This window comes from Plasmodium inui (assembly GCF_000524495.1).
Source record: "Plasmodium inui San Antonio 1 unplaced genomic scaffold supercont1.21, whole genome shotgun sequence".
NCBI classification, from domain to species: Eukaryota; Apicomplexa; class Aconoidasida; order Haemosporida; family Plasmodiidae; genus Plasmodium; species Plasmodium inui.
The window spans coordinates 408,311-423,882 of record NW_008481855.1 but is presented as its reverse complement, the minus strand read 5'-3'; the positions used below and the strand labels follow the sequence as shown (position 1 = coordinate 423,882).

At 31.7% G+C, this 15,572-nt stretch overlaps 3 protein-coding genes across 3 annotated transcripts; 2 read left to right on the top strand and 1 right to left on the bottom strand.

Annotated features, from left to right (window-relative positions):
• Window positions 1-861: 861 nt before the first annotated feature.
• Window positions 862-2,112, top strand: C922_04320 (hypothetical protein; the record flags this gene model as incomplete). Its single annotated transcript, XM_008819903.1, has 2 exons — window positions 862-1,240; window positions 1,547-2,112. The coding sequence occupies 2 exons, from the start codon at window positions 862-864 to the stop codon at window positions 2,110-2,112; spliced, it is 945 nt and encodes a 314-aa protein (XP_008818125.1).
• A 3,625-nt stretch (window positions 2,113-5,737) lies between these two features.
• Window positions 5,738-6,577, top strand: C922_04319 (hypothetical protein; the record flags this gene model as incomplete). Its single annotated transcript, XM_008819902.1, has 2 exons — window positions 5,738-6,034; window positions 6,128-6,577. The coding sequence occupies 2 exons, from the start codon at window positions 5,738-5,740 to the stop codon at window positions 6,575-6,577; spliced, it is 747 nt and encodes a 248-aa protein (XP_008818124.1).
• Window positions 6,578-9,441: 2,864 nt separating this feature from the next.
• Window positions 9,442-11,861, bottom strand: C922_04318 (hypothetical protein; the record flags this gene model as incomplete). Its single annotated transcript, XM_008819901.1, has 2 exons — window positions 9,442-11,433; window positions 11,658-11,861. The coding sequence occupies 2 exons, from the start codon at window positions 11,859-11,861 to the stop codon at window positions 9,442-9,444; spliced, it is 2,196 nt and encodes a 731-aa protein (XP_008818123.1).
• Between the last annotated feature and the right edge of the window lie 3,711 nt (window positions 11,862-15,572).

The window sequence follows — 15,572 nt, the reverse complement described above, 5'->3', positions numbered from 1 at the left end:
TTACTTTAAAAAATCCGTGATTCGCGTTATATTTTTTCCAATTATGAAAGGAAACCGCTAAGGATAAGTTATTCCGATGATGAGTAACAGTTTCCTTTATGGAAACCATTATAGCTGAACTTAAGACTTTACGAAAGGTACATATGGATAAATGGCAACCTCCAGGAAACACTTTAGGACAGAAATAATAAATGCTTTCCCCTTTCCTGTTAAACTATTTTTGTTTTCTTGGCTAATATGGATTATAACGGCTTCTAACCAGGTAAGACAGCGTAACGAAGCAAAGAGAAAATACTCAAAAACGTCCTGAAAAAGTTTGGGGATGTACACTAACGTTTACCCTGGTTCATCGTAAACAATGTGCATATCGTGTTGCTACATTCTTACTTAAATACTCAACTGTATTGCATAATTTTATAACATTTATACAATTTTTAGCGGAACCCTGAAACAAGATGGGGTAATAGTGACCACCACAGTTTGCAAAACAAACTATACCTCAGAGATAACCGATGGCTAGCAGAAAAATATAGCCCTGCTGAATCACCATCCGAGCAGGATCCTTTTGCAAATTTAGAGGTTCTAATAAAAAAGATTCAAGAAAATATAATTTTAACGTTGTGGGAATGTCGTCACAATGCCGATATCCACGGTGACACCTTAGCAGCATTATGCAAGTGAATGTCTTTGTTATATATAAGGATAGTTGCAATATCCAGCTTCACATCAGGTAGAGCAGTCATATATACACAATGCATTTGCCACGTTTCTCTGCCTTTTTATTAGGATTACTATGCTATATTTGGTCTAAACAGAGATGCTACAGACGTTGAAATAAAAAAGGCGTATAAGAAGTTAGCCATGAAATGGCACCCAGATAGACATCTAGATCCAGAGGATAAAAAAGTTGCAGAAGAGAAATTCAAGATTGTGGTTGCAGCATATGAAGTTTTATCAGATGAAAATAAAAGGAAAATTTATGATTCCCATGGTATAGCAGCGTTAAAGGGAAACTGTATAATTCCCCCAGAGCCATACGACGAAGATGTATATGAATTTCCTAGATTCTCATCTTATGATTCGCAAATAGATACGGTTGAAATGTTCAAAAAAATTATAGATCCAATTAAGAACTTTTCAATTAAGTCAGCCTTCAATGAACGATTTCAAAAGGCTTCAAATTTTATTAATAACATGAGCTCCAAGATGAGGTCTTATTCCACCCCAGGAAGTACAACAAGTGAGATGTCTTCTGTGCGCATATATATGAGCTCATAATTAACATTAGCATACATATATAACATCCGAATATATATGTAACATCAGCATATATATAAATTATACACGCTTACGATAAAACTCAACTATGAGGCAAAAGAACAAACGAAGTGGAGAGAAAAATTAAAGCTACCATTTCGAATGATTATTGTGCTAAGTGTAACATTTCTTCCTTGTATTTGTAATCAGGAACAACATTCCAATTTGTATGAGATACATAGATTAGATGCATATCTCTGTACCCTTCCGCCACGCTTTTCCGTTGCAGGCACCAATATACATAACACGCATAAGTCATACGAAGAGCCTCTTTTTGTAACATTAGAAGATTTATTCCACGGATGCCAAAAGAAACTAGAAATTACCAGAAGAAGATATAAAGGACCCATTTGCTATGACGATCACAAATTGCTAACTATAGATATAAAACCAGGATTAGATGACGGAACCAGAATTATATGCTATGGAGATGGAGATCAGCTATCTCCGTGGCAACAACCGGGAAATTTAATTTTCAAAGTAACGACGAAAGACCATAACATATATATCAGAGATGGCAATAATCTCATTTTTAGGTGTGTATTAACCTTAGAACAAGTGTTAAGTGGCTTCCAATTTGGGCTTTTAACCTTAGATAAGAGAGAGCTAATCATACGTGTAGATGATTTTGTTACGCCAAATTCTAGAAGAACAATTCCCAACGAAGGAATGCCTATTTTAAATAATCCATCAAAAAGGGGGAATCTAATAATTGAGTTCGTAATTCTGTTCCCCCCCGATTTAAGCAACAGAGAACAGCTTGCTCTGATAGATATTTTAAGTAATAAAACATGAAGGCAGTTAGGAATCACGGAATAGTAGGAAAAGTGTAATTCTACATATTCGTAGGCGCCCAGATTCGTGGACGCACATTTTGGTAGACAAACATCTGGATAGACAAACGTATTTATAAACGGACATCTTGATACCCAGTCATATTGATACATTTCTTAATATATCAATCAAATGAAGGTAGAAGATACAGGCTTCTCCTAATTTTTACCGAAGTGAAAAACGTACAAGAAAAATACAACTGCATTGTGATATTTCCATATAATGATAGAGCCTTGAATGGAAACAGCTGTTTCAAAATGTTATGTACACATGCCACCTTTTGATTAAATGACCTTTTTCATTTTTATTTGGCATGTTTCGTTTTTGTTCTTTTTTATCTTTTTTTTTTTGTGTAATTTTCCCCCTTTCCCTTTTCCTTTGGAATATTTGAATTTCTATATATTTTTGTGTATAAATCTTACATATACTGACGCTTTCAGCAGAAAGTTAAAATATGCGAAAATGTCTTCATACGTTCATATGCATAATTTAATTCTGCATAATTGTTTGAACAAAGGAAAAGAAGGCGAGGAAATTCCTTCATAACAAATTTTATGATTATAACAAAATATACAGTATAATATATCATTCACTATAATTTAAATAATAATCCAGCATATTATACTATTCTATGTGTTAAAACGTTCGGTTCACCTTTATCATAGTGGGTTCGAAGGAGCGCCGTGCAAGTTATCCAAAGTGGTCGCCGTAAACACATTTCAATTATTCACTACTACGATGGCTGCTGCTGCCGCTGGTAGGACAAACTTTAAGTATATTAAAAACGCAACTTCAAATGTAGTCATCTTTAAGAATACTCATTATGGCAGTGACACTATATATAATCTGACACCTAGATTGACGTATAATTAGGCTTCATTCATTCTTTAAGGCACAGTTGTATTTTTCGAAACGTGCGTTATCACTTCTACTAGCGTTCTCACCTACCTAGCGAAGAATAGAACGCTCAGAGTTTACAATTCGATGGCGCCTATTCAATCGACAATTTATTAGAAACTACCCTTCTTCATATCAATTCACACTTGAAGACGCCTAAAAAGTAATTCCGAAGACTGGAATCTAGAATAATCCCTATTAACTCCCTTCTTATGTACCATCAGAAACCTATGATTCATGTTCACAGCTTTTAGAGGTAGCCTCTTATTCATATTCATACAGAAACATTAAATTCACATGTATTATAATATTAGACATGTTTTCTTAAAAAAGCACGGTATTATGGTTATTCGGCCTTTACATTTCATACAGGGATAAATCTACTTTTTCGTGAAACATAAATTTTATAAAAAAAAGGAAAATATTTTCCTCTCTCTTTTTTTTTTTCTTTTCTTTTGGGCATTCCAATTAAATAAGAAAGGAATTCCTATGACACTGTAACGAATTGTACTTAAAGCGAGATGATAATAGAATTCACTTCGTAATCTCTAGCAATTAGTAATAAAATAGGTGCTTTCATGTATATGTCTGCTGCTTTATATGTGCTAAGCAAGAATTCCTATTGGGGGGTAACTCCTTAAGAGGAAGAATAGGATAATATGCCATGAAATAAATTTACTGTACATAGAGGCCTAATGTGTGTAAATAAGCAAACAATTAAACGCTACATTAATTTTTCTTTTTTTTCTTTTCTAAATATCATTCTTAACATAATTCTGTTTTTCTAATGAATTTTTCTCTCTGCATAACTAATAATCCAAGATTTGGTCCCCTTTTCTTAAAAAGGAGAAAAAAAGAAAGACGTCTTCAGAACAATTTATTTTTAAATACTGACTTGGATTACACGCTTGAACATAAAAGGACTATTTGTGAACAGGGCACTTTAATTACAACGTAGTGCTTTCTTCTTTATGGCCTAGTCAAATAGAGCTAATTGTGGGTACTAATAAATCCTTGATCATATCTTGCGCCATAAGAACAAGACTAAATAAACGGAACAGTACAAGTCAACCATGCGGATGCCACAAAAACGTTGGATATCATATTTTTCTACTATGAACCTTTTCATTATTAAAATTAAATACCGTTTTTTATTTATATATTACCACTTTTTATAGATAAGAATTATATATGGTCATCAATTCTAGAGTTATTTTTTTGTTTTCCTTTTTTCTACTTCTTAAATATAGATTCCCTATTTCCGCTTCTTCCTTCTTTGCACATTTTTAGGCCTTTTTGGAAACTCACCTCAAATTTCCCATTTATATTTGAGCATTCTTATATGTCTTAAAATAAGGGAAAACCTAATAGAAAAAAACCAAAGGGAGGAAAATTAAATAGGGGAGAATCCAATAAATTAAAACAAAATAAGGTAAAAGAAAATTGAGCGTCTTTAGGGAATTTCATGCGTTTACCCATTCCTAGTCCTATTACTAAAGTTAGCGCCGTAGGAATGTGTACTGTTCATAAATTTGTAAACACATTTAATTATTCACTATCCAGCAACGGGAAAAGTGTAAATAATGACAGTTATGAAAAGAAAAAACAAAGCAATAACATACAAGTAAATGTAAAAATTGCTCAATCTTATTTCAAGTACACTTCGATCCAATATGAATAATTGTAAAAATTAAAAGGTGTATTCTGATATTGTGCTTTCTAGAACATGAATAAATTCACCTTTTATGTTAGGGGAAATGCTCTCCTCTCCTTAGTGTTAAAATTAAAACAGAAACGCATACACACATTTCATACGTATTCATGCTGTCAATAAACATATAAACACAAAGTGTTAAAAAAATTAAGCGTTAATTTATTAGAAATTTTTACTTTTTCACAAAATATATATATATATATATTTTTTCTTTTTTGAAATTCCCACACTGTTTCTCCATTTATTTTAACTCTTAAATGTTAATTTGTGAATAATCAATTAAATTTACTTTTATCTGCGTAAAATTCGTTTTGCACATTTCCATGGCACAATTCAATTTGCATTTTTCCTTTTTTTCTTTTTCTTTTCACTTTTTCCTAATTTAATTCTTAAAATTTCCCTTGTAATCACCTGTGGTATTTTGACATATTGTTCCATTTTTGTTACACTGTTTTGTTTTCGAAAAAGAAATTGATCATCGATAAATACATAATTCTCTTCTATTTTGTGCAAAAAATTGATAGGCGTGTATATATACACAAAAAAATAAATCATTCGGAGGAACAGACATGGCCATTGTTGGCAGATATACAGGAGGGAAAATGAATACTTTCCTCTTTTTTCTAAGAACACTTTTATTTTGTCTCTTAATTTGGATATTAAACTGTTCTAACTACGTAAGGAAATAAGACGACACCACTCCATTTTCCGCTGCATCCGTTACACAAGATTTTTTACACATTTGTGCTCGGTTGCACACTTTTCCACCATTATAAACATGGACAACTTCCTTATTTTCTATATTTTTATTTTTCCTTTTTCCTTCAACTTTATAGAACGTTTTCCCCCCCTTTTTTTTTTTAGAATAAACTTAGTAAAAGGAGTGATAGAACAAAATGGGACTTTCAGAATTCTGTGAATCCAAAAATTCTTTAAAGATCGTTAGCACTATGCAGGAGGGTCACGAGGAAGCCAATGGTACATAAGCGCCTAGTAAAGGAAATTAAACGTGGTGGATTAAAGGGATATCAAGAAAATTACCAAAAAAAACATTATAAATTGAAAGAAAATGTAGTAGATGGAAGTAAAGAATCTGATGAAAAATATGAAGCAGCACAATACGGGTTCAAAGAGAAGTGTTCGTATAATGTAGATAATTCTTCAGGAAGTGGTGGACCATATCTTTTAGCATTAAGAAAAAGGTTCCCCTATGGAAATGATAAAGAAGAAGACGATGAAGAATATGAAGAGGACGAAGGCGATCAAAGTCTCGTATATTCCGTAGAAAGCACATCGCCAGGTCCATCAAGTAACTACTGAGATTCAATTCGCAGAACAAATGATGGTTATCCTACCGTCGTAAAGCAATACAGAGAGGATGGAAACAGGGTAATATATCCGCCCAAAGGAAGATACCCTGTTAGATACATAGAACATATAGAACCTGGACACGGAACATATCCCACAAGAGGAACATCTCCAGGCAGATACGTAGAGCGTGTAGAACATGTAGAACAGGCGCCTATAGATTATCCACCAGGCATATACGTAGATCACCCCCAATACAAACCTAGGGTAGTATACACTCCAGGAATTAGGAGGTATGAAGTATACATTGAACAAGAGGGGGATGGACTAGAATACATTCCATTCGTTGAAGACGTACCAGACGAGTTGGAGGGTAAACGGGAGAACTCAAGCGGAAAAGGAATCAGAAAAGGAGGAATCAACAAAAGGAAGATCAACCAAAAAAAGATTAACAAAGAGGAGATAAAAGATCATAAGACCAATGCAAAAGTAACCCAGCAGGAATAAAAAACAGACGAGAAAACAAATCTGCAAAAAAAAAAAAGAAAAAAAAGAAGAAAAAAAGGAAGAAAAAAAATAAGAAAAAAAAGAAGAAAAAAAAGAAGAAAAGGAAGAAAAAAAGGAAAAAGAAAAGGAAGAAAAAAAAGAAATGGAAAAAAACAGGTAAAAAGGTCTAAAAAATAGAAGGAAAGTAAGGCCAAATCGAATCAAAAATCCAAAAAAAAGTGAAGAACGTATTTAATTAAAAGTGAAGCACAGTTCCACGGGAAGAAAAATTTAGGGGACAATAAAAAAAGTTTATTCAGCAATGTATATGGACATGTCCAAAGCAATAAAATTATAATCCGTTTAACATATGAAAAGTGCAACTCAAAATAATCTATAGAAATAGAGCACAAAAGGGAGTAACACACCTACAGACACGAAATAAAACACCAAAGAAGTGTTTATTTCTATGTACAGTCCTACATACCCACGATTTTTTTATCTAACAGGTGTCACATGCGTGAATGTCATCACGAAATGTCCCAACATTCTGAGTCGTTTTATTTTTATAGAAATATTGAGTTTACCAGTCTATCTCTGGTGATATAAGGAAAACATAATGATTAACAAGGATAAATTAAAAATATCTTATCGAATCGTAGTTTCTTTCAAAGAAGGAAAAAAAAAGCACCCCATAATGTAAGCCTCTATAAGTATACCCTACGTGCTATGATAGGTAAAGAAACTATTATTGTAAATCATTCCGCTTAGCAATGTATACAATACGCTTGCAAATTATGGTGTCCAATAGAAGAGTACAGGTGTAAAACTGATTTATATTTACACGAGTTTTTTTTTTTTTTTACCTTAAAATATAAGCGTTATGTAAAATTATAATTTCACACATGTATATATATACACATATAGGTAACTGCCCATTTGCATTTTCTGTCTTAAGCAGTTTTATCAGTAAATTTATCTACTTGCTGAGTGAATTCTGCTTTTTTCTTATTTTTAAGTCGTGTTTTATTATATATATCCTTGTGGGAGTGTCTAGGTCCCTTTTTTTTTTTTTTTTTTTTTTTTTTTTTTTTTTCTGACACAGTTTCTGCCTGACGTTATATGTATATATGAATTTCCTTGTAAAATTATAATTGGTATAAACTTGTCGAATTAACAAATGAACTTGTAATTTTCAATTTAAAAAGAGCATACACCGTTTTTTTTTCTTTTAAGCTAAGTTTGACTAGATAGTCGTATAATTAAGAACATGATGCACATCATTAGTTAAATATTTGCCTACAATTTTCACACCATAAAAGGACAAAATGGCTCTTTTTCACCCGTCTATATTCATTCATGTATGATTTTATTAACAATTTAAGATTTAGAGAGTTCAGTAATTGCAAATGTTTTCCTTCAAAAAAATAGATTAGCACCACTTCAGTATGATTTCCTTCCTTCAATTTAAAAAGTTCATCCTTTCTTCGAATTTGCAGTCTTCGTTTATGCACCAACGTGTGTAACTACAACCTTGTAATAAAAATGAAATAGGAACATGAATTCATTCATGACTGGGTTTTACCTTTTAAAATATAAAATTCATTCATGGAAAAATCCAATAAACAAAAAGTGATAAATTGAATTAAATAAATATATTACATCCTTATTTAGGTACTTTCTTCGCATCATCGATTTTGTCCATTCGTCATTACAAATTAACCATATGTTTGTAGGGTGACCTAAGAACACTGCCCTAGTCTTGGTCCTAATCATATTTCTACAAATGATTCGTAGCAAATGAAACATAAGCGTGCTAAGTTAAGGTGGATATATAGACGAACCAATATATACGTAGTACACGTGGGTATATTTACACCCCCTACTTATACGCACCAATTGCAGCGATGGAACGTTTCTCTTTCTTCTATTTTATGCAAATTCTGCACGCGTTTTCAGATTTTATCACTATTGTGACTTTACAGTTATGGAGAAATGACATAATTTTACAAACATTCAAATTACGTTTAGTTGGCAGTACTTCTTCATATATTTAAAATGAGGGAAATCCTAATTCCTAACGACGCAAAATTAGGAAAGGGTCCATAATCCTTTTTCCCTTCCTAGGTGTTAATGTAAATTAGGTAAATCCACTAGCCGCGGTAAAACATAACTGAATAATGTATATATAACCATATATATATGCCCAAGCATGGACTTGTAGCGAATTTAAAAATGGCACAACAATCCATAACAGACCATTAAGCATAAAATGATCCTTCTTGATCTCATTTCTTACAAATCTTAATCCCAATGCTTATAAATAAACCTTTGGAATGGAAAAATAGGTAAAAGAAAAAAAAAACGTAACTTTAATCAGTTTACACTGAAATGTAAAGTTCCTCTTTTCATGTATTAAATTTAAAATAATCTAATTAATTAATAATTTAATGCAATCCTTAAAGGGATGATATAATAGGGATGTTTATGTTCATTCAAATATAAGGAAATAAAAAATAATTCCTTATTTTCAATTAATATCAGAATCAATAGTATATTTTAAGATTAACTCAAACAGATATATATAATATATATACATTTAGGTAATATTTAATGCAAATATGTTCATACATCAAAAAAAGAAATTTGCAAAAGTAAAATAAAAATTTTAACATTTATATATGTATTAACTAATTTTTGCAAATATGCAATACAATTTTTTGCTGCAAATGTCATTATTTAATAATACTAAAAAAAGTCTACAAAATGGTTAAAAAAAAAACAACAAATTACAATAGAAACCTTTTAAGGATAGCCATAATGCAATATATTTAAGTTAATATATTACTTTTTTAATTTCATAAAATTTGCTTTCGAGGAATATACTATCCTACATCTTCCTGCAGCTCATTTTTTTTATTCTTCTTAGACATCTTTTTGAGAAAATTTCTTTTCCAAGACTTGAACTTCTTTAAAATTGACACTTTTAATAATTTTGCTATAGCATAATACGCAAAAAACAGAGCGATAAACAAAAGAACAATAACAGCAGTGGTTTGGGAGCCGCCTCCAATCAGAGTACCGATTGCTCCGATTGTGAATGCAAAGGATATAACAGCACTTCCAACTGCTTTAGTTCTTCTTCCTAAATTTTTAAAATAATTTGTAACAGATCCGAAAACTTTAAATCCATATCTTGATTTAGTGACTGCATTTATTAAGTTTTCCTCCATGGTTAAGTTTGGATCTGGAGTCATTTTCTTCGCCATGTCTTTTATACCTTCAGGAACATTATCATACAATGTTTTCACATTACTCACTACTGCGTCTTTTATTGTTTCTGACGTTTTTTCAATACCAGTTGAAATGTCTCCTATTGTATCTGTAACGCAGTCTTTTATAGTTTTTCCAATTTGTGGTATCACTTCATGTTCAAAGGTTTCTATATTTCTATTAATGGTATCTTTTATATCATTAATTTTGGGTTTTACGTCAGATTCGATATTTTCTGTTATTTTTTCAAGAATATTTTCTTTTATTTCTCCACATTTAGATTTTATATCTTCTGGATCTAGACTTCCAATTTTTTCTACGATTGTTTCTTTAATTAAATCCATGTGAAGTTTCCAATCACTGGTTTCAGATGTTTTCAAGACATTTGCGATATTTTCTGTTATCATGTCAATATTTTTTTTTACTCCTTTATTTGCTGAAATAATATTATCTATAATGTTCTCTTTTATTAATTCTAATGCTGGATTTCGCTCCATTTCAACTTCATAAATGTTACTCATAATTGTGTCTGCGAATTCTCCCAAGATCCCTTTTTTCTCTTCTTCCTGAACTTTTTGAACCCTAATTTGCTGAGGGGCAGGACGCCGTACAATGTCAATATTATTAGCAGGGTTAACATTTTCTCCTTTATCACTTGGTGGATTTCCTGCTAGTATTTTATTATCACGATCTTCTTTCATATATTTAAGGTTTTCATAACGTGGATCTATAAATTCTAATTCTTCATTAGCCTCCGTCTGTTGAAAAAACTGTTTATGATGTTCAAACATTACAGGTACACTTGGATCATGTCCCCTTGGAGGGACTGGTGGAAAGATTTCCCTTAAATATACTTCTGATTCATTTACACCGGCGGGACTCTTTGAACGTTCACTAGCATACCTACTTGGACTATCATCGGAAGGACCTCGAGGAGCAGATACCTCGGCTGCACTTTGCGGACTTCCACTGGGAGGACCCTCATGAGGAGATACCTCGGCTCGATCCTGCAGGCTTCCACTGGGAGGACCATATGGAGGAGGTCCTTTCAGTGGATCATCTTGATGAGAATCATTTTGAGGAAGTTTTGGATGTTCATTGGGAGGTCCCTGCCGAGGAGGTCCTTTCGTTGGATCATTTTGATGATAATCATTTTGAGGAAGTTGTGGATGTTTATTGGGGGGTCCTTGCCGAGGAGGTCCTTTGGTTGGATCATTTTGATGACAATTATAAGGAGGAAGTTGTGGACCTTCATTGGGCGGACCATGTGGAGGAGGTCTTTTCAGTGTACCATCTTGATGATAACCATTTGGAGGAAATGGTGGACGTCCATTGGGAGGACCTCGGGTACGAGGTCCATAGGAGGGCATCTTATTGGGTCCTTTTGGAGGCATACTGCGTGTTGGCATCTTTACTGGAAATTGTGATACGTCCGTGTAAGTAGATGGTTTATCCCATGGTCTACAATATTTAGGGAGATGCGATGTCATGCTTATTACATCCACTTGGGATAAAGATCTGTTCATTTTGGCCCCTAAAATTGGCGTAATTCCTGTTTTCCCATCGTTACTGTTATTATCCCACCTTTCTGAAAAATTAGTTTGCTATAAAAAATGGATGAAACATAAGGGGACGAAATTATTTTATACACATGTGTGCATCATTATAGTTTGCATTAATATGTACAATGTATGCACTTTCACAGTCTGTACAGGTAAGGCTACTTAAAGATGCACACAATATATACAAACACATAATAGGTATTCAAAATTAAGCAGCTTCAAACATGAACTGTAGATTTTTAAACATATATTTCCATCTATCTTACATTGCTGAGGAAATTTAGGATCCATAGTGCAAGGACGAAAAGGGAAACTTTGTTAAAAAATTCTACTATATTTACTTTATACTTAAGACTGCATCCCATTAATCTTTCTATTACTGATGGAAAAACATCTGTTGATGATTTTATCTCGGATTCACTACCATCATTTGTAGTGGTCTCTGATTCTACAGATCTTCGCTGCTCCATTATATACACTTTTTAAATTCAATAAGATGATAATTACTTAGAAGAAGAACTATATTCTTCATTATGTAGATCTTCTACTTCAGCAATGTTATATTGTTTACATACATTATTGTCAAACCGCGGTAAAATTTGAACATGTAGTTCTAAATGTTTGTTTTCACTAGAGGTGATAAAAGAATAAGCTATAATATCTTATAACTTCAGACTTCATTACACAGTTTTATCCATAGTTATATGTATTATGTGTCTACGTGCTATGTGTGCATATATGAGCACACAAAAAGCCTTATCGTTTCTTAAGGACAATAATAAAATATCCTTTAAAACTTTTTCCTTTTAACAACCAGAAATATTTGGAATTCTCGCAAGATAAAATATATACGCGATGTAAATATGTAACAGAATAGGGATCATTAATTAATTAATACGTTACGGAAAATACAAAAATATCGCTGTTCTATTTTTTATATGCTGATTATTTCCTCCTTTACAACATTCGGTTTATATATATATGAGAAGAGCAGTTCTTGCAGGATATACATATATGGTAGATAATGCACATACAATAGATCATGTAATATATCCTTATCCGCGAAGCAAGAGATATTTTATACATTTCCTTAGATTACAGTAAAGCTCGTGACATAACTTTTACTTTGTGATAAAAAGTGTTGTGGGCGGGAGCTTCATTTTATTACATAATAATGAATCCATCAGGGTACATCCACAGTTTGGAATATAGGAATGTAAGCATATCTTCGCATAATGCATATATATGTACATAGATACGTAAGAAGTAATATATATATACCTAGGCATGCTTCGGTTTAATTTTCAACAAACTTCCAACAAGTGAAAAACAAGGATGATTCTAAATTTTACTGTTACAGAATTGTAGCTCTTTTTTAAAGGAGTAAGAAATATAAAATATACTCTGGTCGCGATGCATGAACTATGCAAATATATTGTACAGTTAACGATGAAGAACGAAACAACATATATAAGTAAAAAGAAGGAAGATATAAACTATGCATATGTGACTATAAAGACGCGAACGAAAATAAGTTTAGTATAGAAAACGAAAATACGACATAACGTACCGCGACATCATACCATAAGAAAAATTAAAGTAAAATAAAAAAAATCATTATTATCATGAAGCCGGAAGATTGCATAAATAATAGCATAATGCAGGAAATGTAAGAGTATAAGTAAAAGCAAGAAGTATGGTAAAATTACCTCGCTTACTTTACACGTAAATTTAAATCTATGAAATATATGGAAAACACTTTAGATAAATATAAAAATTTAAAAGAAACGTAGAAAATATTAAAGAAATATAATAAAATATAATCCTCTAAAAAAGGCAAATATAAAATAAATTGCATAAAATCAATAAAAAATCTGAAATAGTAATTATAAGTAAAACGTTTTTGCTTTTGTAATAAAATCAGCGCAATTTTTAATATGACACAGATAAAAAATAGAAAAAGAAAAATTTAAATATGTTACTTATTCAAAATAATATAATGAAAACATATTTTTGGGATATTAAATATATTTGTACTCCTATATATACATATATGTAAAAATTGCTACATCGAAAGGGTTGGGTGAACATTTTTAATTTCAGGAAAAATTGTATTTTATGTATATAGACATAATGCATTTGTTTTCAAAAAAAAAAAGAACAATAAGAAAAAAATGAGCCTTATAATCACTTTTATTTTTATCAAAAAATTACCTTTTGAAATAAATTTTGGTAATATATTTAATATTCGCTTTTATTCAGTTCGCTAAAAAATTTCGCATGAATATTTTTACGCGCTACAAATCCTTTGCGTAAAAAGTAAAGAATGCATTGTCATAATATATAGATTAAAAAAAAAGGATTGTAAATTTTGCGCAAAAATAAAACTCAGCACAGTATATAACAGTATTAACCGTATGTTTTATTTTACTCTAATTATGTGCATTTGTTTATTTTTTTGGATGAAATTACTGCATACGTACAACAAAATGGCCATTTGTCCTAATTACTCAAAAGTGTACTATAACATGAAAGGAAGTGGTAAGTTCAAATTAAAAAAAAAGAAAAAAAAAAAATACGTATTTTATAACATTAGGCTTTAACTAAAATTTCCTGCCTAATTAAGTAATCCCTAAACTCCTATTTCTAACATGACGATTTGTTTAAATTCGCCCGGCTTCTTGTTCTGCTTACATATGTATTTAAAAATATTCATGCCTATTTAGGAATCTTTTTTTATAATTCTTTATTTTTTCCCCATTCCTAACTTGGAATTTCTAATTTATCGATACTATAAAATATCAAATTAGCGTTACGAGTACCTCTAAGCCATTTTATGATACTATGTGATATTATACCTAGGAGGATTTATTCTCAATAAATTGTCGAAGTCGCGATTTAAACTAAAATGTTAAGCTCTTTTTTCTCTCATCAGAAAAGCAAAAAATATCTAAAAAAAATTTTCCCGCCACCCTTAAGAAGAAACTCCGCACAAGAAAAAAACGCCCCTTACTTTGACGTATTCTTTGTCAATAAAGTTGGACCGCATACATGTACAATTCCCCCCATTAAGCACGTTTACTAATGGATAGGAATATGAAATATTCAGTCAACTGCTAAAACATACAGTATTGTAATATATAGACGTATGTATTACATTTTATGCATAACTCTAACGGCGTATGTTTTAGTGTTATCTTATAATCATCGGGAAAAAGAAGTATTAAGTTAGACTCTTTGCAAATTCTGAATTTTTGTTTCCTATAAGACAAGCATACGCTATCCTTTAGCAGTATTACTGAGACGAGGATAATGTTTTACTATATAATTCCAATTCCCCAGACGAAATGGAAAGTTATTTCCTCTAAAAGTTATTATTTATAATAAAAAGGCTCATCTAGCTCATTAAAACCTATTAAGATCTCTTTTAATTTTCTGTTTTTCCTTTTTTATGATTTTAAGCAAGCTTTAATTTGGCTTGATTTAAATAAAAGAAAACACCTTTTCATAGGCAAAATGGGCTATATCAATTTAAACCATCGATGTTATTGTGCTACTATTCTATCTGGTGTTTCTTCCTTTAGTGGAAAATGTGAAAGAAGATAGAGCAGTATCAGTCATCCTGTTATGCATTATATATTGTGTCCATACTATTTAAAAAAAAATGGAACGTATTGATGTAATTTTTTTTTTTTTGTAGACGACTACTGAAAGTGAGTACTGATAACAAGTGGGAGCGCTCTTTCTATTATTCCCTATTTTATAAGTTGTTTATGCTCCTTCAAATTATGCAAAGGAGGTGTCTAACTTAGCATGAAACGCGTTTTATCGAAATGGGGCAGAGTACTATGCGCTCGCGAATATCTTTATGTATGCGCTTTTATGTACATTTAGCTATTTACGGGGCTCCTACGCATTGCACACCACCCTAGCCCCAAATGGTGCCCCCAAAGGAGTAATTATGATTTAGTAAAATAAGGGTGTGCTTAAGTTAATAAACGTCTGACGGTAGAATTATAGCAGAAAGTGGGCTGACATCTATTTTGCGTTTTTTTTCATCCAGATTACATTATCTCCATTTACCCTATTCGCTATAAGGCATGTGATCACTCCTTTTCTAAAAAATGAATGCCCCCATATAGAAAATATACACTTTGGACATGACAATAAATAATTATGCG